The sequence below is a fragment of the Balaenoptera acutorostrata genome, chromosome 21, assembly GCF_949987535.1.
Source record: "Balaenoptera acutorostrata chromosome 21, mBalAcu1.1, whole genome shotgun sequence".
Taxonomy (NCBI): domain Eukaryota; kingdom Metazoa; phylum Chordata; class Mammalia; order Artiodactyla; family Balaenopteridae; genus Balaenoptera; species Balaenoptera acutorostrata.
This window is the reverse complement of record NC_080084.1, coordinates 33,518,266-33,544,840: the sequence shown is the minus strand read 5'-3', so window position 1 is coordinate 33,544,840 and position 26,575 is coordinate 33,518,266. Positions and strand designations below refer to the sequence as shown.

The following is a 26,575-nucleotide window of genomic DNA, read 5'->3' as shown; positions in this document are numbered from 1 at the left end:
GGGCACCACCCTCATGACCTAATCTTGTCCCAAAGACCCCACGCCCAAACATCATCACATTAAGGGTTAGGATTTCAACATAAGAATTTGGGGGGGGGGGACACAGACATTCAGACCATAGCCTAAAGAAGCTTGTCTGAGCTCTCACAAATAGCCAACTAACTCTCCTGAGGGAAGTGCTGTGTGTAAACTGCTAAAAATGCAGTCCTCCTGTTCACACCTCACTGGGAAGAAGACAAATGCATTTTATTGGGTGAATTCTAAGCACAGGAGTATGGTGAGTTCCAGGATTTGGGGGCTGATCAAGGAAAAAGCAGGACCACTAGAGGCAGTAACACCACAGGCCATATTGGGTGGCACGTGGACAGGGTTACAGGAGGAGGCCTTCCAGAGAGTGTGGCCTGAGGCCACCAGCCCAAAGGGCAAGGGGACTCCGAGGAAAGGGGCATCAGAGGGGGGCTCGTGTGTCTAGATGGCGTCACTTGGCAGAAGGGTGGGGAGTCTCTGGGTCGGAGGGCACAGAAAGGTGGCAGCAGTTTGGGGTCATGGCTACAGGGTGTGTCTGATCCGTGGTTAGCAGGTGGTGGGTGTGATTTTGTAGGGTGTGCAAAGCAGGGGGGGCTCTTCCTGGCTGAATATATGCCTATTTGTGCTACATTCGGAGCAACTGGATGTGGAAGAATTTGAGTTTGGAGCCCGGGGATCTGTGCTACAGAAGTAAACGACACAGGGACCAGCACACCGGGGCCATCTTTGGATCACTGGTACAGGGAGACCTCGTGGTTCCCACGACAAGGACAAGCCCTATAATTAGAGGTGGTTTCAAGCGTCATTTTATTTTTCTGAGATTGGAAGTTCACTCCAGGTCAGGACCAGCTACATCATCTGCTGGGCCTATCGCAGGATGAAAACACACGATTCCACGTTCAAAAAGCAGGGAAACGTTGCCATTAAAGCCGCCAAAATATGAAGCTTTTTCCCTTCCTCCCAGATCTCTGTCATAGTATTTTTTATCTGCTGTTTAATGTCGTACTCCCTTGGACACAGGGACACTCAGGGACACCTTGCAGACCCTCCCCGGTGCCCCGCACCCTGCCGCTCTGCGCATATGCTTGTGGCCCACTGGCTGCTGGGCTGCCCCCGAGTCCTGCCACCCGCTGCTGGGCAGGTGTGCCTTGCCCCAGAGAGGGTCAAGCCAGGCATCTCTCCTTCTCACGGGCCTGCCATCCCCACCATGACAACTGGGCGACTCCTGAGATCCTGAAACGCCTGTGCGGGATGCAGTCGGTGCTGAATGGCAGCTGGGAGAGGCTCGCTCCGGTCACGCTGCCCGCCTTCACCACAGCACCAGCAGCCCTGGGGCGGGTTGGTCGGTGTCCCGTCCTGAGATGCTCAGGGCTCAGGAACATGGCCCCAACCCTCTCTGGGTACCAGTCCAAGCTAAGAGCGCATGGTGGCAGTGGTCGCCGGGAGGGAATAGAAAGGAGGAGGCCAGGCTGGGGCCCAGGGTTCATGGGGCAGCGCTGGGGACCAGAAACCCTCCCAGGGAGCGTCAGGCTTCGTTTACAAAACACATAGTCAAAGGTAAAAGGTTGGAAATTTTCAATACAGTGAGTGCAGAGCTTTAAACCCCAAGGGGGCAGGAAGAGCTGTGTGACCGCCCTGGTCACCTGCCCGCAAAGCCGGCCTGGCTACAGGTTATTAAAAATGCCCCAAAGTTGCAAGGCATTAGGCTCAGCTCTATCCCCCAACACGTACATATTAGCTTGTGTTCCTGAAGCTTAATTGTTGAAAACACATACACGTATCAGTGATGTTGTGTTTTGTGGGCCGGGAAAGCTTCATTATGACTTAGTGGACTTGGAAAAGAGCTTACAGAAACGCTAGAGAGAGAGAGATGTGAATCAGTCCTAGTAACAATAGCCCGACACTCTGCTAAGCACTTTCCATACATTATTTCAGTTAATCCTCTCAAATATCCTATGAAGTAGGTACCATTATTACATCCTCATTTTAAGGATGAAGAAGCTGAGGTTCAGAAAATTAAGCAACCTGATCGAGGTCATATACTGGCTACATCAATCTGCCTGACTTCAGAGTCTAATTATTAGAGTCTACTAATTTTAAAATTATCCTATTTTTTCATTTCAAAAATGAAGAACAGAGCCTTGCACGAGCATAGGCAACAGGATGGGACTTCTGGGGGTGCAGTGATACGGGTATAACTTTTAATACCCATGTTCTTCATGAATTAAAAGGGTGTGATAACTATGACTTTGGTTTTCTAGGTGATGTTGTTACGGGCTCAGGGATTCAGAGGTAACTTGGCAAAACGATTGCTACCCCTCCCTTTCTCCTTGGGAATTTTAGGGACAGTACGCGTGAAAGCCAGGGAAGTGACACTATATTTATTGAGCTCTCACAGGGCACCAGGCCTCCTTCAAAGCATTCCACGTGTTCAAAACACTTTTGTGTCATCATCACACCAGCTCCTCAGAGCAACCTTGAGAGGCTGGCGGAGTGACTGTGCTCTCTCTCAATAACTCTGAGTTGGTCCTTGTTTGATAGATATGCAAACTGAGCTGGGAGCGGTGAGGCGTAGTTTGCTCTTCTCCCTGGACTAGGGCAGAGTTGGCCTGGTGTCCTTTCCACCACCCCAGTCAGAATCCCCCCAGTTCAAGGCTCTATGGAGGCCAAGGGTTATGAGGCATCACATCAGTCCTTGATCCTGGGAAATGGAGCATATAACTGTGCTTTCTTTATGGATCCACTTCACTGACCAAGAGCATATCCCATTGCTTTCAAATATAAGGGAGCCTCTCGTCCTCTCAAAGGAATCCTGAACCTCTGTTTGAAGAGTCTTCCCTCAGAGATGGCGCCAAGCAGGAAGATGTTTTATTTTGTCTTTGCCTTTTTCTTCATTTTGGCTCAATTTCCACCAGGTAAATGAGAGTAGATGGGGTCGTGATGGGGCAGAGCACAAAGCCTGATGATTCTTCTGCGTGTCACCCTAAAACGAGAGTAGCAGCTCCCCTCTGCACTTCTCATGAGAACTCTTGAATCTGCAGTAGCATTTTCTATGAGCAAACTATGATTCCTTTTATTTTTTTAAATGTTTTTTAAATTAATTAATTTATTTATTTTTATTTTTATTTTTTGGCTGCATTGGGTCTTCGTTGCTGCGCGTGGGCTTTCTCTAGTTGCGGTGAGCAGGGGATACTCTTCGTTGCGGTGCACAGGCTTCTCATTGCGGTGGCTTCCCTTGTTGCGGAGCACAGGCTCTTGGCGTGAGGGCTTCAGTAGTTGCGGCACGTGGGCTCAGTAGTTGCGGCACGTGGGCTCAGTAGTTGTGGCTCACGGGCTCTAGAGTGCAGGCTCAGCAGTTTGTGGTGCATGGGCTTAGTTGCTCCACAGCATGTGGGATCTTCCCGGACCAGGGCTCGAACCCGTGTCCCCTGCATTGGCAGGCGGATTCTTAACCGCTGTGCCACCAGGGAAGCCCTATGATTCCTTTAAAAAAACAAACAAACAAACTTATTCTTGGATACCAGGAGTTCTGGCCTTCAAAAATAGAATAAAGATTCAACCTCTGTGAGTTGGGAAAACTTTTACACAGTGCTATTTCCCGCATTGATATTCATATCCAAAATGTGCTTTGTTTTGAATTTAGGGTGCCAGGCAGGACTCGAGTATGCCCAGCCACTTCCATCAGGTAGGTTAAATCCCTTTTTACTTTTAGGAACTCTGGCCCTGTTGGGTATCTCTGACTTCATGGAGATATCTCTGACTTCAGGAAGCCATGTAGATAGTGGTGAAAACAGAGCTGCCTGAAATCCCAGCCCACGAACTCTACCTTCTTCTCTTCCTCTTGTTCCCAGCGTCATATCTGGGTTTTCCATTTCACAGAGAAATCTCTTTGTTACTGGATTGTAATTTTGGTCATGGGGCTTTGGACCTCGTGGCTGTTCTCATTCGCTCATGGTACTAACTAAACCAAGGTCACAGGACCAAGCTTGTACCAGCCAACTAACACTGCCCTGAGAACATGCCCACCCATCTCTTATAGCCTCTGGTCCTAAATCCAGTAAGGTGTGTCCCAAAGGTATACCACTGGTCTAAAAAGGATCAAATAAAGGAGTCAGGGCGTTTCAGTGAAAACTCATCACCACTGCAGAAGAGATATTCATAATGAATAGCCCACTGATCTTTTTTTCTGTGAACTCACCTTACACAGGAACAAAAAGCATATTATAAACAGAACTGAAAGAAATATTCCTGGGTAATTCTAAACAAAATTTACAAGTGTTCAGACAGAATTTCAGAGTGAGAAAGAGTAAGGTTGCCACTAGTCATTCAGTGCTTACGGTGTACCAGGCAGTCTATTAACAACTTTATGTGGATTATGTCATTTGATCTCCAAAACATCCCTTTAAGGAAGGTACTATTATAACCACCGTTTTACAGAAGATGAAGCAGAGATATAGATCAGATGTTAAATAATTTTGCCCAGGGGATACAAATAATAAGTTGTAAGCTAGACTTCCAAGTCAGGACAAGTTTTAATTCCGTGACTCTCAACCAGGTAGAATAATGCCCAGCAATACTCGTAAGCAGAGGTAGCAAACAAAATCTTCAACAAACTGTGCTGCACAAGCACTGAACAATCAGACCACATACTGCCTGGAGAAGAGCAGATGCTGCCTTAAGCAATGATTTTGCCAGTGCCAGTGGGTACCAACTGCACGTAAGCCCTGTGTATAAACATAACCAGAGAGGGTTACTAGGGTGATGGGTGGGAGAATGGGTATTCTAGGTCTGTAGCAAATGCGAATCTAGAGGTAATCCCTGGCATTCCAAAGAGTAAGTCAGATGAGAAATACAGCAGAATCCCATATCCTATCTGATTCCATGGCTGAAAATATTGATTCTTCCCTGATTCAGTAATGAGAATCTCAGGAAGTAGGACAGGCTGAGACACCAAAGCACAACTATTAGCAAATCCGTGTGAAGAGAAGTGGAGCTCACACAAGCTGGGAAAGCCAGGTGGATGCTAATGCAGAAGATCCTAGGTGAGGAAGGAGACTGGAATTTAGGAGAAAGTCATAAAATTAGAAGGTAGACATGAACAAGAAGTTGAGAAGTTTGAGATTCAGCTATTGATCTGAGGTGCCTTGGAGCCACAGAATTGTACTGTAGGCTTTAGACCAAGGTTGTGGAGAAGAAAGATACTGGTTTGATATTTGTTATCAGGGAGACTTTGATGCCATCTGCTGCTAGCAGGAGCGCATCTTCAGTAGAGCTCTACCTGACATCTTCTCTCACCTCCAGTCAAAGAGAGTGAGAATAAGTCACCAGGGACTTTGTTTCGGAGTCGATTGGAATTCTTATCCAAAGGTGTGATGAGTGTACAGCATCAAGGAAAAGAGGAAGGTGATATGAACCCAGGCTTAGTAGACCAAAGGCTGAGGGGATGGATTTGATGCTAACAGTGGACTTCCTAGGAGCAAACGGAGAGCCAAGGCAGTCCCCAGGACCATGGAAATCTCCAATACAACGTAAGCAACACTTAGCATGAACACACACAATCTGTGAGTTCGTATTCAGAAGTTATGTGGGCGACCTCAGGAGATCCAGTAGCCAGGCAATAGGACGGAGCCCCCGGAATGGACCAATGGCAGCTGGGTGAGTCACGGGGCAACTCGCTCCGTGCGCAGAGTGAGGAGCAGGTGGTGAGGCCGGAAACAAGCAGAGGACCACGACTGACATGAGCACCGAGGACGGAGAAGTGAGCTGCTAGGAGCTCGCTGAACGACTGCAGTGGCGGCACCAACCTGAAGGCTCCATGTTGTTTTGAGGTTATTGGGGAGGGGTGGTTATAATAGGAAAGAAAGTAAGAGGCTACAATTTAAATGCTGCCCCCGGAGAATCAGGCCAGCAAATACAGGCTGCCTGGCTAGCAGAGGCACTACCTACCTGGTCCATGAAAGTTATCCTGAAAAATTCTTTGTGGTCCTGTAAAAAAGTTTCTGCTTAAAGGAACAACCAGAACAGCTAACTGAGTAAACAGTGTTTGGCAAAATATTCTCACATAAATTATTCCATTTGACCACTAAAAAAATTAAAGATGTAGCAAGTATTTCTAGAATGTCCATTTGACAAATGACAAAGCTGAGATTAAGCAGTTTACCGAGGACACATGGCCATTACCTGGCCCAAACAAAACTGAACCTGAGTCTTGAAACTCTACCCTCAAAGATCTTTCCAAACCACAAGATAGCCCTCCCATTTTCACCTTGTAACCTTCACAGCAGCATCAGGTATGTATTTTTATAGTTCTGTAATATACATGACACTCTGTCCAACTGTGCTTACTTTTGACCCATGCAGGTTGCTAAACCCATGAAGACAGGGACTGCACCTTCCTCTTGCTTAAACATTAACTCTCCCCAACTCTACTCTGAAAAAAGTGGAGCTCCTTGGAAAAGTCCAGGCTGTTTCTTGAAAACACTTTTTATAATCATAAACCCCAAGCCTCCCTTCTTCTTTCCCCTCCCTAGAGAGCCCTTGGGAAAGGCATGTCAGCAGCTCTTTCTTGGTGCAGGTGACTTTGCTCCTTGTGAGCCATGCAGGCTCGGCCGGGGCAAATGCAGGAAGATGTGCACAGAGGACGAGAAGATTGTTGGGAATTGCAAGGTGAACTTTTTCTGTTGCCGACGGAGGGTCCAGTAAGCCACACCAGAACTCTTCTGGCTTCAGAAACAGGACCGGATATTCAAGGAAGGTCAAGAGAAGTTATGCAGCTTAACCAAGTCACACAGCGCATGTCAGGATCATGCTCATTTCCTTCTTCCTTTGTTTCTTTGCTTATTTTTTAAGATAATCTTTAAGCAGGCTGCCAGTGGGGAGAGGGAAGTGGGGGAGGGGCGAGGTAGGGGTGGGAGATGGAGAGGTACAAACTGCTACATATAAAATAAATAAGCTATAAGGATATAGTGTACAGTATGGGGAATAAAGCCAATATTTTATAATAATTTTAAACGGAGTGTAATCTACAAAATATTGACTTCCTATGTTGTACACCTGAAACTAATACATGGTAAATCAACTATAATTAAATTAACAAAAAAGTCAGGACATGAGTGGGTACCTAATAGCTACTCACAGAATCAGATACTATTACTATATATTTATAGAGTTCCTTATAATTTATGAATCTTTCCCCCATAATTTTCTTGTATGACTCACAATCATCTTATAAGGTAGATTTTATTATCCCCATTTATATTTGAAGATATTGAGACCCAGGCAGGCTGTCATTTCCTCAAGGTCATAGCTGGAAACCAGTAAAGGGTGTGCACACCACTATCATGTTCTGTGTATCCATTTACATGCACTAATTCTCACAAAGTAGGTACATGAAAATGGCATCCACAACACTGTTAACGGGATTATAATTCTATAGAGTTTAACAAATTATTTTTTCCACATCATTTGTTTTTGTACCAATATATTGTCACTCATTCTAGTACTTATGGTGTATTTTTTATTGAATATATTTGACATAGAACTATGTAAATTTAAGACATACATGTTAATTTGATACATTTATATATTGTAATATGATTGCTGTTGTAGCGATATTTAGCACCTCTATCATAGTACCTAATTATCCTTTCTTTTTAGTGTTCGGATAACTAAGTTTTAGTCTCTCAGCAAAACTGTTGTCTGTATTCATTATACTGTGCATTAGATCACTGTGGCTTATTTACTACCTGCTGCAAGTCTGTACCCTTAAACAACATCAATGTCGTCCTCCTACCTCCCATCCCCTGGTAACCACCATTTTACTCTCTGTTTTTTACAAGTTTGACTTTTTTAGATTCCACATATAATAGATATCATTTAGTACTTGTCTTTTTCTGACTATCTCACTGAGCATAATGTGCTCAAGGTCCATCCATATTGTCGTAAATGGCATCACAATGGCCAACAGTTCCCTGAAAAGATGCTCAACGTCAGTACTCGTCAGGGAAATGCAACTCAAAACCACAACTCACACCACTCAGAATGGCCATCAGCAAGAAGACAAGAGACAACAGGTGTTAGAGAGGATATGGTGTGTGTGTGTGTGTTTTTTTTAAAACATCTCACATCTACTCAGTTAAGGTCCAGGGCACCAACTCTGTGTTTCTCTTCCTACCAGTGCATGAAAATGTTAGAGATTAATTTTAAATGTTCAGCATTGAATATGCATGGTTGACTCTATAACTTTGCCTTATGAAATAAAATTTGTAGCTTCGCAAAATAAAGGTCAAAATGATCAGTCCTGTGAGTAGTGACTCAAAGCTGAGCCCTCAGTTTTAACACGTGAGACTGAACAAGGTTTTGCTCCACGTTTGAGTGGACCACGGCCTCATGTGTTGTTTTGCACTCAGATCCACTCCCTGTCCTCTCCCTGCTCTGCTCTGTATAACTGGCGGATTCTCTGCAAGCCTCACTCTCTAAGCTTCCTGGCGTTTCTGGCTGGTGTCAGTCAAGTGCAAGTGCCTGGCAGAAGAATGGCAGATGAGAGGACAGGAGAACTGTGGGATTTGCTCTCTCACCGCTCCAGCTCGTGTCCTCACTTCTCGCTCGGCACTCCCACTGCAGGCACCGCTTCTGCCAGCTAGCCCCCGCTCCTGGGCGCACACCAGAGCCTCCTGTTTTTCTCCAGCCATACGGCAGGGGGGATTCCAGCTGTGGCTGGTGTTAGTGTTGCCTCATTGTTCCCATTTTGCAGGTTTGGTTTGTCCAACACTGTTATCACCAGTTGTCCATATTAAATCCTCTTTATTGAATCTTCTGGTATGGGAACCATTTTCATGCCTGGAGCTTGGCTGATCTGACTTTTAGGCTGACTCTGTTGTCAGATCCATTTACATTTGACCAACTGTTCTCCAAAAGAGATCTGAGACATAACCATTGTGAACCCTACAGCGTTTCCTTCATTTTCACAGGAATTAATTCAGGGAAGCGGCAAGTGGAGGCTCTGGTCTCACAAACCTGGTTGAGTCATCTCACCTGCTAGTGGATGTTCCTTCTGCCCAGATCTCCCCAGCAAGAGTACAGTTGATGGTTCACAGAGCATCATGAGGCCAGGGTATCCCCTACTCATTCCATATCCCATATTGCTTGATTCCCAAAACTGAAGGTGTTCTGGACCCTAATTGAAGTCTTTTTTATAGAAGAATTCATGTACATGTCTCAGAGTCATACAGAGTGGGGGACCAGTGGTTGTGCCCTGATAGTACCTTAATAATTACCTTAAATAGCATCCAGAGTCAGATGGCTTATGGTCTCAGAGGTCACCTCCCATAAATGCTCAACTACTCACAAATTTCCCTTCTTTCTCTTGCTCTCTTCTCTCTTCCGTACTTTGCTCTTTTTAGAACTTTTCCACCCAATTACCTCTTTTTTTTTTTTTTTTTACCCCTGAGACACCAGTCCTTCCTACAGAATAATAAAGCCTCAACTCACACTAATTTCTTGTTACTTGAAAAGTCAGCCCTTTCAGATGTCAAGTGGATGCCCATGACTTCCTCAGATAAGTTTCTGTTGATTCCACAGTACATTATGGAGATCTCTGATATCAGTTTCTGCTGGATCTTCTGAAGGGGAATGTCTTCTGAATGCTGGATGGGTCAGAGGGAAATGGCGCAAGGAAGAGGGACACTGGGGCTGGTTTCTCTTAAAGTACCTCCACTCAAGTTAGTCTGCATAATGCTCCTGTTTAGCAAGATTTTATCTCCATTAATTCTGAAATTGTGTTGGGTTGGCCAAAAACTTCGTTCGGGTTTTCAGGTTTTTCCGTAATATCTTATGGAAAATCTGAACGAGCTTTCTGGCCAACACAATAGCTATTGGTGGTCTTATGCTAGGTGGCTATTACCCCTTCTTGGTTCTGGGTTCTACTTCAAAGCCCTCTCACAATAACTGAAAGGGAATGACAATGCCTATAGAGCAAGGCAGATCAGTTTGGGCTGAATTCCCAAAACGTAGAGGACAAAACACTAAATATCATTAACTTCCACATTCCCAACTGAGGTACTAAACCGCAAAGGCAAGAATGGCAAAGAGGGTGACCACAGAATGTGTTTGGAAACACTCAGCCTTGTACTTACTTGAGGGCATAAAAGAAAGCTAAAGAAGTCAAGGGACAGGATTTCTCTGGAAAATGTGTGTGGGGTGTTCAGCCTCTCAGGGGGAAAGGTGAGGAAAACAACGCTCTCACGCCAGTCCTTATGAGACTGGCTACAAGAAGCCTCCCTGGAGAATCTGACATGTCACCCCGTGGTGCTCATGCCTGACTCACACCTGAAAATATCTACCGGAAAAGAGCTCTGGCTGGAGTTGCCTATGACGGCAGAACAAGAAGGGAACAACAGTGGAGTAGCTGCACTTACGATATTAGGCAGGGAAATGGCTGTGATTCCCATGGACCGAGTGAATGGACCAAGGTCACGGGGCTGAAACCATCCTAAAGGGAAACCCCCCAATAATGTGGCCTGTGAGGGCAAAGGGAACCAGTAGTAAGTGGTTTCAGGATAGAGCTGGGGGAGGAGAGGAGCTAAGGTCAATTCATAAGAGATCAACCGGAAAGAATATTAACCATTCAGGAAGCTGTACAGTGAGGTGGGCCACACAAGAGTCCCAAAAGAACACATAAATGTGCTTACCATAAAGATTTTACCTGTGATACTGCTGTGTTTGTTTGTTTTACTGTATAACAAAGTACTAGCAACTCGGCAGCTTAAAGCATCGCACGTTATCTCACGCTTCTGTGGGTCAGAAGCCTGGGCATGGTATAGCTGGCTTCTCTGCTGAGGGTTTCACAAGACTGAAATCACGGTGTTGATTGGGACTCTGATATCATATGAGGCAGGAAAGGACGTCAGCCAGGGCCTTGTCCTGAGCAAGCAGTGGCTGCCTAGCACTCCCGTGACTCTTTCCGCAAAGTGGCAGCTTTCTCCTTCAAGGCCAGCAAGAGAGATTCTCATACTTCAAAACTCTCCAATTTCTTTTTCATAGCACAAGTGAGGGGAAAAGAAACAAAGCTATATGGAGCAAAGTTTTTATTTACTATTGAAATTAAGTTAGCATTAATCCAAACAAGATTGTTTTAAATTAATTGTAAATCCCCAAGTAATTAATAAATTACCTCAAAATTATACAGCAAAATAAATAGGAATTAAATAAAATAAAAGGGCCTAAATAAAATAAAGTAAAAAGGAATTAAGATGTACACCAAGCAATATCTATTAGCAAACACAAAATAAGTCAGCAATGGAAGAATGGAGGAACAAAAATGACAACATTTAGAAAACAAATAGCAAAATGGAAGATATAAATCCTACCTCATCAATAATGACATTAAATGCAAATGAATTAAGCACTCCAAGCAGAGACTAGCAGAATGAACGTTTTTTAAAAAGATCCAACTATATGCTATTTATAAGAGACACTCTCCTGATTTAGGAAACAAAGAGGTTGAAAGTAAAAGGATGGAAAAAGATACACCATGCAAACAGTAACCAAAAGAGAGCTGTAGGGGTTATACTAACAGCAGACAAAGCAGACTTTAAGACAAAATTGCTACTAGAGACATAAGAGCTTTTTATAATATAAGAGTTAATCCATCAAGAAGACATAATAATTATAAATATATATGCACCTAACAACAGAGCCCCCCAAAAATGAAGTGAAAGCTGACAGAATTGAAGGGAGAAATATTTAATTCAATAATAATAGTAGGAGACTTCAATATCCCACTTTCAATAATGGATAGAACAACCAGAAAGAAGAGCAGCAAGGAAATATAAGATTTGAAGAACACTGTAAACCCCATGAGACCTCACAGTCATCTATGGCCCAGCCCACCCAATGACAGCAAAACACAGATTCTCTCAAGTTCACATGAAGTATTCTCCAGGATAGGCCATATGTTAGGCCAGAAAACATCCTCAATAAAAAGAATTGAAATCATACAAAGTATGCTCTCCAACCACAAGGGAATAACAGAAGGACATTTGGGAAAGTCACAAATATGTAAGAATTAAACCACACACCCCCAAATAAATAATGAGTCAAGAAGAAATCACAAGAAAAATTAGAAAATATTTCAAGGTGAACAAAAAATTTTAAAAAATACCAAAACTTATGGGATGCAGCTAAACCAATGCTTAGAGAAAAAATTATAGTTTCAAATGCTTATATTTAAAAAGAAGAAAGATCTCAAATCAATAAACTCATTATGTAACCCAAAGCAAACAGAAGAAAATAATAGATTAGAGTGAAAATAAATGAAATAGAGACTAAGAAAAACAATAGAAAAAAAATCAACAAAACCAAAAGTTTGTTCTCTGAAATGATCAACAAGATTGACAAACCTCTAGCTAGACTGACAAAGAAAAAAAGAGAATACTCAAGTTACTAAAATATGGAATAAAAGAGGAAGCATTACTACTAACCTTAAAGAAATAAAAATTATTATAAGGGAATACTAGGAACAATTGTATGGCAACATTTTAGATAATCCAGATAAACTGGACACGTTCCTAGAAAGATATAAATATCAAAACTGATACAAGAGTAAACAGAAAACCTAAACAGACCTAGAACAAGTAAAGAGAATTTATTGGTAATAAAAACAAAAAACTACATAGTAAAACCAAGGTCCAGATGGCACCTCTTGTGAATTCTAAAGATGTTATTCCATTTTCTTATGGCTTGCATATTTTTTTGATGAGAAGTTTAATGCAGTTCTTCTCAGTTATCTTTCTCACCCACCCCCCCCCACCCGGGACTCATAAGACCCCCTATTAATGACTTTCCTTCTGCCAAGGGTAGAGGTTTTTGTTTTGTTTTGTGTTCCTTTCCCTCAACTTTGATTTTTTTTTTTTTAACCGGTGCTGTATGTTTGCCCTCAAAACACTGGTAAACAGTGCTTGCTGCCCTTCCCACAGAGTTGTAAGGCTTTTTTTTTTCCATGTGGGAGGATACTGGCAGGGCTCTGTGCCTTTCTCACATTGGCTACTGTCCCCTTCATCCCAGCCTACATCATGAAGGATGCTTTCCCAAGACTGTCATCTCCATACTCTTAATCTTTTTTTTTGTGAGCATCTGGTGAGGTTCATGAAGAAGAACTTGGACGTTGGTGTGAATGTCTCTGTCTGTGGTTCCCAGGAGTTCTATATGTTCTTTCTAGTTTACACTTGCTATTAGTAATTCTTTATAGACTTACCTAAACTCCGTTTACCAGTGTCTGGTAGAAGCTGCCTTAGGTAAGCAAGTGCTCATGGCCTGTCTTTCTTGGAGGTCCCTGTCTCATCTTAGATTTGGAAATAGGTGGTCGCCTTGTAGCCTTAGCTTTCTGAAGAGTTCAAGAAACTTTGAATATTTGCAGCTCACCCTGCATTTTGGTGTGTGTTTGGCTGATGTGGGAAGATGCCCTTTCCACTTTTCTACATTCTAAGCAGAAGCTATCTTTTGCTTAATAATAATAAAAACAACTGCTTTAAGAGATATACAAATATTTGAACTTTCTGCTAATTCTTGTGTCAATTTTGGTAAGTTGAAACTTTGAAGGAATTTTTCTCTTTTATGTAAGTTGTTGAATGTTTAGGCATACAGTTGTTAATAATATTTTCTATTATTTTGCTGGGAATGGCAGTCTCATGTGTGCAGTCTTTGGACCTCTACTTAGCATCATAAGATGGGTTCAGGCTTGGAACACTTCCTTACCAAGAGATAAAAAGCCCACACAGCCTGTACTGGGCTTTTAACCTTGTGTGGGAATATCCATTCCTCTTTCAGGCTTCCAGAATGCTCCTTTGTCTTTGCCTGAAGCATGTGCATCATATGGCACTGGCCAACCCCACTGTTATGTCTGTCCCCTGAGGGGAGGGGACGGGGTCTGTTTTGGTACAAGGTGTATGTGGGCAAACTGCTTTGCATTGGCCACCGGGAGAGACCCACGGGCCACAGATAGACCCACACCCACTGCTGCGGCTGATCTGACACCAAGGTGCAATAGGCAGAACGCTTAGAGTTCTCCCCTAGGATTGGTAACTAGTGCACAGTACTATATCTCTTGGTATCAATAACTGGTGCACAGTAATCTGCTCTGACAATTATAATGTCTGTAGGCTCTGTAGTGCTAACCCCTCTTTCATTCCTTCTACATACTTGGACTTACCTTGCCCTTATTTTTTTCTTAAAGGGGAATTTTAAGTCATAGATTTATACATTTCTCCTTTTCTAAAATAAACATTTGGATATAAATGTCTAAGTGATTCTTCTGCTGGATCCCACAAAATTTGACATATTCTTTATATTCAATTTGAAATGTTTTCTAGTTACCCTTATCATTTGTTCTTTGATACATACACAATCTAGAGTTATATTCCTTAATTTCCAAGTATTTGGAAATTTCCTAAACATCTTATTATTATTAATTTCTAATCTAATCCTTTTGTGGTGAGAAACATTCTTTGTAAAATTTAAATGTTTTTAAGTACATCAATAATTGTTTTATGGCCTAGCATGTGATCTATTTTGATGAATGTATCATATGTACTTTAAAAGAAGGGTGTGTTTTGCAATTGTTTTATGTTGTATTTTATAAATAGCAATTTAGTCAACATGGTGATAGGGTTGTTTAGATCATCCATGTCTTCACTATTTGTGTCCTACTGTTTTATCAATTGCTGAGAGAATAATGTAAAAATCTTCTATACTATGATTCTGAAACTATTTCTCCATCAATTCAATTAGCACATGAACATGTTAATAATTTGTATGTCATTTTTAAATGAATTAGCTGTTTTCCTTATGCAACATCCCACTTTCTATCTGATAATACTCTATTTTATCTGAGACTAAATTGCCACTCCATCCTTCTTACCCTTGATATTTTCATAGTTTATGTTTTTCCATCCATTTACCTTCAAACTCTGTCTTAATCTTTTAAATGCTTTCCTTATAATTTATGGTCTAGTTAATTTTATTGTGCCAATTTATTTCCTAGCTTTGATAATTCACAATTATGGATGATGTCATCATCGGAGTAGGCTGAGTGATGGGTACACAAGACCTCTCTGTACCAGTTTTGCAATTTATTGGGAGTTCATAACTATTTCAAAAGAAAAAAATTGCTTGGAGAAATGTTTCTTTAGAGACAACACATAGTTTTGTCTTCCTGATTAATCCACCTAATCATTAATGCTGCCTTTAATGAGATTGTTTGGTCCATTAACATTTTTACATAACTAATGAATTGTTAGATTTTTGTCAATCAATTTATTATTTTTGGTGTGTTCATTCTCTCTGATTTTATTCCTCTGTTCCCCCTTTCTTGTCTTCTTCAAATTATTTAAATATTTCTGTCAAGAATTCCATTATAATTTATGTATTCTCTTCATAGCTAGCACTCTTTGTATTGTAATTACTGTTTTCATAGGGGATGTCAATATACACCTGTAACTTTTCTTTTTTTCTTTTCAGGCTAACTCACCTCTGTCACTATATTTTTTAGCTCATAATCACAATATTAAATAGATGCCATTTAAATTGTGTCAGGTTTGCAATATGCTTTGCCACATATCAGCTACTATAGTAAGCTTCACAACAATCTTTCATACCTACTTAGAGTTGGTAGTAATCTACTTTATTTGAACTTTAGATATCTTGTAACTTTATAGGTAGAAATATTTCTCCCCACTCCCATTGTTCTTTATGCTATATTTTAGTGTGTATTACATGTACATACATTATAAACCCACAATGCAATGTTACAGTTTTTCTTTAAGAAGTCATATAAATTTCAAATAAATTAAAAGACAAAGTATTTTTTATAGTTACTCAGATATTTATCATTTCTATTTGAAAATCTGTTTCTTTCTGGCATTTCCCTTCAGCCTCAGAATTTTCTTGAATCTAAAATGTCTTTATTCTATCTTCCTTTTTGAAGGAGATTTTTCCTGCATATTGAATTTGTGGCTGGCCGTTTTCTGTTTGTTCCATTGTTATTGTTTTCCTTTAGCACTGTAAAAGTGTTGCCCCACTGTCATCAGACTTCTAGTTTCTAATGTGAAATCATTGGTGCTTCAGTTGTTTCCCTGAACTGAATGTGTTACTTTTCTCTGGATGCTTTCAAGATGTTCTTCCTTTTGGGGATTTCAGAAGTTTGCGTATGATGTGTCTAACCATGGTATTTATGCTTTTTGCAGGTTACTGAGCTTCCTGGTTTTGTAAATTTGTCTTTTTCACCAAATTTCAGAGTTTTCAGCCACTATTTCCTTGAATTACTTTTTACCCCGTATCTCCCTGGAAATGCATTTACATCTCTACTACACCTTTTGATATTGTCCCACAGGCCCTTGAATGCCTATTGTTTTCAAGCTTTTTTCTCTCTGATCTTCAGATGGCATAATTTTTATTGATTCGCTGGCTCTTTGTCCTGTCATATTCACTATTCTATCAAATCTATTCAGTTGATTTTTTCAGATATTATATTTCTTAGTTTCACTATTTCTTTACATTTGCTATTTTTATGATATGATTTCCCATTTAAAAAATTTATTTTGAGTATATTTCCTTTACCACTTGGAGACGTTACAATGGATGTATTAAAGTGCTTGTTTGATCATTTCAACATCTAAGTTATGTTTTGGACACTATAAATGTTATGCTGAGAATCTGGATTATGTTATGCTCTCTGAAGAATTTAGTTTTTTGTTTTTTAACAGGAAAGTAACTGTTAAACTCAAATTGCAAATACTATCTTCTCTGTGAAGGGCAGCAACTCAAATCTGTTTCATTTTTTGTTTTTTGTTTTTAACCTAAAATAGGCTGCTCTGAGTTAGCCCTGTGCATGTGTGGATCAGGGGTTAGCAAGAGTCATGGCAGAGTTCACACATATAACCTGGCTCCCCTTCTCTGGCTTTTCAATTTCCAGTATTTTCCAGCAGTTATGACTAACTTTGATTCTGCCCTTGTGTCCTAAGTTTAGCAAGATGCTGGATTATTTTTACATATTTATTTTTGGAGCTTTAACTTCTCTACACCACACTGCAATCAGAGAACTCATTCTGTGCTGGTCCATTTTTCCAAGTTTTGGCTTTTCTCCAAAACATGTCTGCCTCTATTTCAACTTTCATATCCTCCAGGTAGGTTATTTTTTGTATTTTTTTCCTCCAGAGTTTCACTTGTTATCAATGGAAAAGATCATCTGTTAGGAGCTCTCCTCACTTTATTAGAAATGGAACTCCTCATTAGATTTTTTTTCATATTTCTTCCTTTATTAATTGCTGTTTCATGTCTTTAGTCCATTTTTCTACAGAAATGTTTATTCTTCTCTTAATGATTTATAAAACCCTTTATATCTCATTTGATTTTTAATCTTTCAGATAACTCCCCTACTTAAAACCCTTCGATGACTTTCCTTTGATTTTAGGATAAAATTCAGATTTCTTAGTAACATATAAATACACATTGTATTTATTGTCCAACACATATTTGTTGAATGAATACTATCCCCATAAAATATAAAATATGGGCATACATAATAATATTATCCTTAATAATACCATACATATATAAAAACTTTGAACATTCAGTAACAATTCTCATATTAATTGCTTCATGGATTCCTCTAACTGGACAGCTATCAATTAATAAGTCAAATATATATATTTTGAGCTCCGACTGTTACAAAGCACTGTTGTAAGGAATGAATGGAAAGAAAGAGATGAGAAGATAGTTATTTTCCTTTACGGAGTTTACAATATATATGGGGAGATAAAATTTTTTCAGAGAGTATAATTTTTTTAAAAAACAAATATACCAGGTGCCAATCAATAATGGCTGAGTGAGTCTTATAAAAGTAAGTTGCATGTAAACTCTTAGATAAGAAGAAAATCTTTTTCTTAATGTTTGCTGCCATCATTCTTCTTGCTCAAATTTTCTCAGGTAAGAGGGAAATCCTTAGAGATGTATGGATGGCAGTCTGTTCAGGATCTGTCTTTTGAGAAGAAAGCTCAGCTTTTAGAAAAGTACATGACTCAGCCCTATGTCCTAAAAAGGTCCCAGAACAAACCAGTTACAGGAAACCTTTTCCTAAGCTTAGACACAAATCAATGGGACCACACTGATCCAGACCATCTCCAACCAGAAGAGTATCTAGTTAATTTCCCTAAAAGCTCTACAAAGAGGTTCAGACTTCTCTTTACATTTAGATCTCTTTCCTCCTTCTGCAATCTTTGACCTAGCTGCAATGTATGACAAAGTGATTGCTTTAAAATGAGAGAAAATGTCAGAGGCAAACCCCAAACACTCTTGTTAATTTAGAGAAGTACAGCCTTTATAGTCTTAGTGAAACTAAACTTATGATAACAAGTCCTTAATAGTCTGTTTTTTCATGTCTCACTAGTTGCTGCAAACCTCCTAACCTTGGATTATCTGGGACTTTCTTTCTGGCTCTTACACACTGATAGAAAATTATATTATTTAAAACACTAACATCTTGATTAGTTTGCTTTTAAGTCCTTGAGTCCTTTGAAATAGGTTCTCTTTGCTCAATACAGCCAAGACTTCATCCCTAATAAACTTTTATGTCCATTCCCTCCTCAACTATCCTTCATTCTTTCTGTTATGAAGCCTTTCCTCATGGAGTTCTCCATGCACCATGAAGCATCCTATTTCTTCTTCATGGTTGCTGAACTTCTACACGTATTTATTGCACAATCTGGCCTCAGTAGAGCTAGCTAACCAATAGCTATTGAATGTGTGCTTACCACTTATGAGAAATTTTTCTAGGACTTATAACAAAAGGAGGTAAAGTGGAGGTGAACATTACAGCATGGTCTTTGTTTTTAATTTACTTACAGTTTATTAGTCTATTATTTCTGTGTTGGTCAAAAATGGGTTGCCCATAAAAATAAATAAGCATGCAATAAAATTTAAAAGTATAAAGTGAATGGATGAAACAGGAAGATGCACAAATTATCTATGATACAAAACAGTTCTCATAAGTGCCGTAAAGATGAAGAGTACGAGAGAAGCCATTGAAGTAGAAGCTTGTTTCTAACTGGTGGCAGGGGTGGGGGGGTGACGGGTGGTCAGGAGCGGCTTCCTGGGAGGTGGTTATTTGCATTGCACTTTTGAAAACAGGCAGGACTAGAAACAAAGAACAGAGCCGAGGAACACTGCCCTCCTGTTTGAAAGCCCCTCTTGTAAAGTCAGTTACTTAACTTCTGCCCTCAGTCTCTTTCCCGGTCAGGGGTGGAGGTGTCAGCCAATGGATCCAGGCTAAGGAAACACATTTCAAGCTGTCCTCTCCATCTCCTTCCATCAGGACTCCAGCTGCTTCAAATCAATTGCAGAAGGAGATGCGTAAGAGCTCCTTGTCCCCAAAACTCAGCTCAGACACATTTGGTTCTCAATAAGGAGCACAGTTTGGGCACAAATTAGGACCACCACGACAATCACATAGAATCTCAGCATCGAAGTGAGTTTAATGATCAATAAAAGAGGTGATGAGCACAGACTGTCATGCCAAAATATTTGAGGCTGATCTCAGTTCCAATCCTCATAAGATTTATGAACTCTGCGTTTCAGTTTGTTTCCTATAAATGGAAATAATAATAGGGCTTTTTTTTAAGATCAAGACATTTATTATAGTTATTAGAGTAGAGGCTAACTGGTTTTAATTAAAACAAAACAAAACAAAACAAAAAAACCTTAAACTAGAGTAACAGAAAAAAGAATTTATTTCTCTCTCCTGCAGAAGTCCCAAAATAGGTAAGTTGAGTAGGTTGGGTAGAAGGCTCTTCTCCATCAAGTAAGTCATGCTGGGACCAGGGAGGAAAGTCAACCTTGCCATCCTAAACATGTGACTATGTCATTGATTCTAAGATGCTCTAAAAGGAAGGGATAAAAATTGAGTAAAAGACATGATTTAAAAGATTATATAGAACTTTGTTATAAAGCAGAAACTAACACACCATTGTAAAGCAATTATACTCCAATAAAGATTTTAAAAAAAAAATAAAGAACACTTTAAAGAGGAAAAAAAAAAAAGATTACATAGAAACAGCTCACATCTCTCCAGTCCTATTTTATTGGTCCAAACGCATTCATTTGGCCATATGGAAACAGAAAGCCAGGAACAGTTGTCTTTAGCTAAGGAACCATGTGGCCAGCTAAAACTCAGAGGTTCTTTTACTAAAAGACTGAAGGGGAAAATGACCTCTTGGGGACAGTCTCTCTTTATATAAGCTGCTTAAACAGTGCCAGGCATTGATAGACTTAACTATTATTATTGTTTTGTTCTTGTTGTTTTTATCATTATTATTGTTATTCTCTGCCCCAATTCAATGTGAACATATAGCATGTCAATTGACTGCCCTGATGCCTGATGAATTTCAGTGATCTATAACTCACAATATCCCACGTTCAACTTTGGACTACTGAAAATGTTTCCCTTTACTTTAAGCAGAAATCTAAGTTCTTGTGATTTTTTTCTATTGGTTAGTCCTACATTGGGCATTAACAAGCCTGCAACATGGTAATGTCTGAGATGTATGACAGCTAATATGCACACTTTCCCCCAGAATTGTTCTTTCCAAGAATAAGCATTACGCCCTTTGAGAATAACTGTCAGTTCTTTCAGTTATTTCTCCAAAGAATATATATCACCATTTTTTTTCAATCATTCCTCTCTTAAAACATTTTACTCCCTTCAGCTTGGTCTCTTTGTTCTGAATGAACGCACATTGCCTAGGCCGCCCTAGCATTGCTGCAGAGCTAAAGACAGTATTCCTTTGATGTTATTTACAGAGCAGGCTAGTGCCATGTTTCTTTTCATCTTTATACCAAAACCATGAAATTCCACAACCATACGCCAAAGCATATGGTCTGTCGCTGACCTGCCGATAATGTAAATAGCACAATCTTTGCCTTGTGTTATTTATCAGAGACTATTATTTTGGAGACAAGAAAAAAATCATTTATTGGAAAAGATTGTTTATTGGAATTAGAACGTATATTGTCTCCTCTGAGGAAGAAACATTCTGTTTCTATATGTCCAACAAAGATTATAGCTGAGGGAACTCTTTTTTGTTTTTCCTAGTTGAATACAAAGGAAGGACACTGTATATACTGAACCAGGGATCTGAGTTCAGACATATCTGTTCAGGTCACAGCTGCCTTATCTGATATCTAGATTCACACTCTATGTCTCCATGAAATTCGGTAACAGGGAATTCTAAGTTGGTCTGGACGGTGAAAGTTTGCCTTCCAGTAATTAAGTACTGGGTAACTGAAGACAAATTGCTTCCTTCACTTTCTAGCCAGAGGAGGACTTCGAAGACAACTAAGCTGTCTGAAAATGGAAGGTCGCTGTGAAGTCGAATGCCTTTCCTTTGCAGATAAGATTGGGGGCTGCAGAGCTGAATTGACACCATTTTGCTGCAAAAAAAGAATTAAGAATTAAAAGCTAAGCAGCAGCTACACAAATGAAAGAGGTGACGATACTCTGGCTGTGACCTCAGTGCAGCGAACCTCTCTGGACTTTCTCTCCTTAACCTCCACAGTCTGGATTCTCCGAAGTGGTCAGTCCAGTTTCTGGTGCTGCAGGAAATACCCTTTCTAGGCGATGAGCTTCTGGAGGGGAAGGCTCTATGTCTTGTTTGCTCTGCATCCCCCGTTCCTCGTATAGGGGCTATTAATTACTTTATTGATGGATAAAGTGAGTGAATTAATAAATAAAACAGTGGAATGGAAAGGCTGGAGTGCCAGTCTGATGAGCTGAGTTCTAATGTTATAGTCCTGGCTTCTAGCAGACCTGTGACCTGGGGTCGTCTCTACCAAGATTCTGCTGTCTGTAATGTGAGGAGATCCAACTGTGTAGTAAATGGACCCCTTGCTGAACACCAGTTGTGGCCTCCTCGGCAGTACCACTGTCACACACTCCTCCACTCTCTCCTTTACAGGTAGGAATTGTTTAGAATGTCTCCCATTTCCTGTCTGATCCTAATCATTCTTTGTCTCTAAAACTCCTCTGCTTAATGATCTCCAAGAGTTAGTGATGCTAAGATACTGGCAAGAGAGAGTCATGACAAAGCTCTGTGGACCCAGGCAAAGGGAAGCGATAGGCTTACTATGAGTCTAAGAAAACTAACCCAGTACTAACCATCTTCAGGGCTTGACTCCCTACAGCCTTATTGCAAACCTTGGCTCTCTTCCTTCCCTTTCAACCCCTGCTCTTCTAAAATAGAACCTACACACAGGGATTCAAGCTGACCCCAAAACTGAGAGTGCCCTTCTACATTCAGGGAAGGATCAGGAACTAGAGGTATTAACCATTCTGCCCAGACATGCCTCACAGCTTACATCAGACTCCCTGCTTCTGGCCGAGGAATGGCTAGAAACATCAAAGAGAACAGGCCAATATCCAAAACTCCTGGCCAAGCATGTGCAAGGAGGAATAAGTAATATCACTGCACGTGAAATAGGGCATTTGTTCGTCTTTCTGAGGAACACATATCTGCTCCACCTCCTCGGTTCAGGGAGTTTGCTGGTCTATGCCTGATTTTCCCCTCTAAATCCATCCTAGAATCTCTCTCTGGACAGCAAGCTGGGGCAATTTCAAGGCATCCTTGGTCCACCAGAACCAACATAAAGTTTTCTAAGTATACTTGGCAGCCCAGGTACCACTCTTGTCTTCTTGGAAATGGTGGAGAAAAGAGTGACCCACTGCTCAAGTGTCCTCAGGATTTCCTATCTCAGCTCAGAACCTGAGCACCAACATTGCCAAAAACTGCGATGCCACCAGGATTCCAGTGACCTGACTCAGCCTCTAATGAAATCACAAGCCCCCTCGCAGGCCCATATCACTCTCGTGGCAAGCTGGAAGACACAGGGAGTATGTCCTTGGATGGCCATTATCACCAAGATATTTTCTATGTCTACTTGGGGGCCAAGGAACAGCTCTTGCCTTCCTGAAGAGGTTGGAGAAAAAGTTACTGCCCGCCCGAGTATCCTTAAAATTTTCTACCTCAACCCAGAGCTGAGGAGCCACCACTGGGCATTTTAGACATCCCGAGTCCCTGGAAATGATTAAAGTCCCCTTCATGTTCCAGGAAAGGCTGGTGCTGCACTGGAATGCACACGATGGCAACCACCCATGTACCCCAGGGACCTCTGCATTATCTAGGTTCTCCAAGAAGCAGAGAAAGATTCCTGTGCTATCTCTTGTCTCCCCCTGCTGGTCTGGCGGAGACAAGGGATGCCTCAGCCCAATCCCTGATATGCTAGTGATGATATCTGGCCCTCCAGGAGTCTGATGGCAGAGACGGCAGAAGGACAACCAGATGCTGAGGGCTGAGCAAATGCTGGGACTTAGTGTACGTGGTAGGCGTGGCTTCTGAACACTGGGTGTGGATCTGGCTCCTGCCTTCTCATCATGGACCCAGGTCCAACACCCAGCTGGCCGAACTTCTGAAATCCCATGGGTGTCGTGTGGTTGGCAGGCCCCAATCGGGGTTCTTCTTCCTCCATTCCTTAGGCCTCCCCTCCAGGAATGGGCACCTATGTTCCCAAGTTCAGTCATGCCTTTGACCTGGTTGGTTTTCTATGCCATCAGGCCGCTTGTTTTTGCCTTATGGAATAATTTCCTTTGTGAAACTCTAGGAGTCTAGGTCTAAAATACCGCATGGGAACTAGGTATGGGTACCTAGTCATCTACTCTGGAGAGTTAGTACTCTAATCCCCCATCTCCTTGGGTGTGTTATTATCATTAGTGTTAATGTCAGTGTGATCAGCATCCTACCACTACTGCTGTTTTCATCACCACTTATTATGTGTCTCATTATGGATGATTTCGGTGGTGGTTGTATAACACTGAATACAGTTACTCAAGATGAGGGTCCCATTTACTGGAGGCCATTATTGATGTTTCCCCAAAGACTGCCGTTTGCACTGAGGTGGCATTTCCCCAGCTTTACCACTCGGTCTCCCCTCGTGGGACTAGCCTCCTGAAATGTTCCTTGCCCCCTCCTGAGGCAGGGGGCCCAGTGGAGGCTATCCCCAGGTTGGCTGGGCCTCTAGGAATTGCACAAGTTCCCTCCAGGGACCAGCACTGTCTTGTGCAGACCAGGAAGACCCAGGAAGCCTCCCTGGCTCACCAGGGTCACCTCAAATTTCTAATTCCACTAGGGTTGGCGCTTGCCATCCCAGAAAGGCTTGGAGACGTGTTACCAACTGCCTGAGAATCCTCAGAATTTTCTACCATAGCTCAGAGCCCAGGATCCACCAGTGCCAAAAACAGAGGCACAGCGAGGGAGCCCTGGGCTCACCTGGGCCTCTATAAACACTCATTGTCCCCTTATTAGCCCAAGACATGCCGGTGCTGCACTGCAAGGCACGGAGACGTGCCAGCCTGAGCGCCGCACCACCTTCTGTCCTCCAGGAAGCCTACGAAATGCTTCTGCGGGCCAGTGACGCCCCCTACTGGTCAGGAGCACCATGCACGACTCCCCTTGCACCTTCTCTAATGGAATGCAAACCCAGGTGTCTGGACTTCCCCAGGCCTGGAGAGAACGGACGGCAGAAGGTCAGCCAGGAGGTGCTGGCTGCAGTATGGTGGAGGCTTAACGGATGCTTATGGATGCTGTCGTATCATTCAAATCAGTGTGCGTGTGTGTGTGTGTGTGTGTGTGTTTTAAGGCAGAAGTAAACAGAGGAAGAAAATGTTGGACACCAAAATTTCCACAGGTTGACCTACATATATATACATATATATATATATATATAAATAATATATATACACATATATATATATATAAATATATGTACATATATGTTGGATTTACTGCAGCGTTTTCCTTTATAGCTCATGTGCGTATACATTATTTGCATCCTACCTAAGATTCTGCGAAATTTAGGAAATCACTTCAAAGTCTAAAATCAATTCGACTTAAAATCAATTTAAAATCCTTCAGGATTCCCAGGGAGTCGGGCAGTGGGCGGGGCTTCCCCACCTCTTCTCCCCATATGAGCCCCAAGGTGTTCACTGTTGCCCTGCCTAAGAGAATGTTAGCTTCTAGAAGTTAAATCCACTTGAGTCCATATATCTAATATTAAAAACAAACAAACTTAAAAGTTGAAGAAACTTGTATTAGTCACAGGAAAACCAGATGGGTTTTTCTATGGAAATAATCTTTTGAGAAATTGCTGCAGCATGAATAGCTGGAAATCAGTCTTACCAAATTCCCTCCAGCGTGAACTTCAGAATTTTCAAAGAAAATAGAAGAGATTTTAACTCACATATTTCACATTAAAAATATTAAGGGTATAAGTGAGGCAACTGAAATTTGAAAATACAGTTTTACTATGCTTTCTGATGTTCACATGAGAGAATAGATATTCCAGTCAAAGGTATCTGGGAGTAATAAAAATTGATTTTTCACTTGTTAAAAGCAAAATCCACGTATCTCCTAAAAAGCACACATTTTACAAGCCTCATTATCCATACTTGACACAAAACATTCAGAAATAGAAAATGAGGGGACTTCCCTGGTGGTGCAGTGGTTAAGAATCCGCCTGCCAATGCAGGGTACATGGGTTCGAGCCCTGGTCCGGGAAGATCCCACATGCCGCGGAGCAACTAAGCCTGTGCGCCACAACTACTGAGCCTGCGCTCTAGAGCCCGTGAGCCACAACTCCTGAAGCCTTCGTGCCACAACTACTGAAACCCGCGCACCTAGAGCCCGTGCTCCGCAACAAGAGAAGCCACCGCAATGAGAAGCACGCGCAGTGCAACGAAGACCCAGTGCAGCCAAACATTTAAAAAAAAGGAAATAGAAAACGAAAACATAGATTAGAATATCTCATTTTGGGACTTCCCTGGTGGTCCAGTGGTAAAGACTCTGCCTTCCAATGCAGAGGATGCCACAACTACTGAGCTCGCGTGCCTCAACTAGAGAGCCCACGCCGCAATGAATGGTCCCGCAGGCTGCAACTAAGACCCAACACAGCCAAAAATAACAATAAATAAATAAAATATTTAAAATAAAATATCTCATTTTTCAAATTAAAAATACTTTTAAAACAATAAATAAAAAATACTTTCAGGTAACTGCGGTAGTAAAGAAAACTCTGAAATTACAATATATTAAGACAATAAGGACTTAAGCAATGTGTAGGATGTCATTCACATGTCTCAAAGGTATCACAGGACTCACAGGACACGCTCCCAAAAGGGATTTTTGACTTAAATCATCTTCTATTTTTTAAGAAGGAAAGATCTCCGCATTCAGCACAAGTGGCCTCCCAACTCTAAGCTCTTACCTTAAAGCACCGTCAACATCTAACTTGAAGGAAGGTGTGCGCTGCGCCCCTCGCCAGACGCGGGACTCCCTCCCGCCCACGCGGAGAGCCAGCTTCCGTGCGCGGCGGTACCCGCCGACCGGAAACGCCCTGGGGGCGGGGCGGAGGGCGCAGGTCACGGCCCCACGCAAGCCCCTCCTCCCTGGCCCCG

The 26,575-nt window shown here is 41.6% G+C and overlaps 2 protein-coding genes across 3 annotated transcripts in view; one reads left to right on the top strand and one right to left on the bottom strand.

The window, feature by feature from the left end:
* Nucleotides 1-26,496, bottom strand: part of LOC114238699 (beta-defensin 103A-like) — an 81,829-nt gene extending 55,333 nt beyond the window's left edge. For both annotated transcript variants that reach the window (XM_057537395.1, XM_057537394.1), the window contains exon 1: nucleotides 26,386-26,496. The gene's annotated coding sequence lies outside the window, so the exon portion shown is untranslated. The remainder of the gene's footprint in view (nucleotides 1-26,385) is intronic.
* On the top strand, nucleotides 2,873-6,729 carry LOC114238702 (beta-defensin 105-like). The gene is made up of 3 exons (XM_028168227.2): nucleotides 2,873-2,942; nucleotides 3,671-3,712; nucleotides 6,602-6,729. The coding sequence occupies exons 1-3, from the start codon at nucleotides 2,873-2,875 to the stop codon at nucleotides 6,727-6,729; spliced, it is 240 nt and encodes a 79-aa protein (XP_028024028.2).
* Nucleotides 26,497-26,575: the final 79 nt, after the last annotated feature.

Coding starts and splice junctions, on each gene's coding strand:
- LOC114238702 (XM_028168227.2), top strand. CDS start 2,873: ATGGCGCCAAGCAGGAAGATGTTTTATTTTGTCTTTGCCTTTTTCTTC. Junction 2,943..3,670: donor TTTGGCTCAATTTCCACCAG/GTAAATGAGAGT, acceptor TTTTGAATTTAG/GGTGCCAGGCAGGACTCGAG. Junction 3,713..6,601: donor TGCCCAGCCACTTCCATCAG/GTAGGTTAAATC, acceptor TTCTTGGTGCAG/GTGACTTTGCTCCTTGTGAG.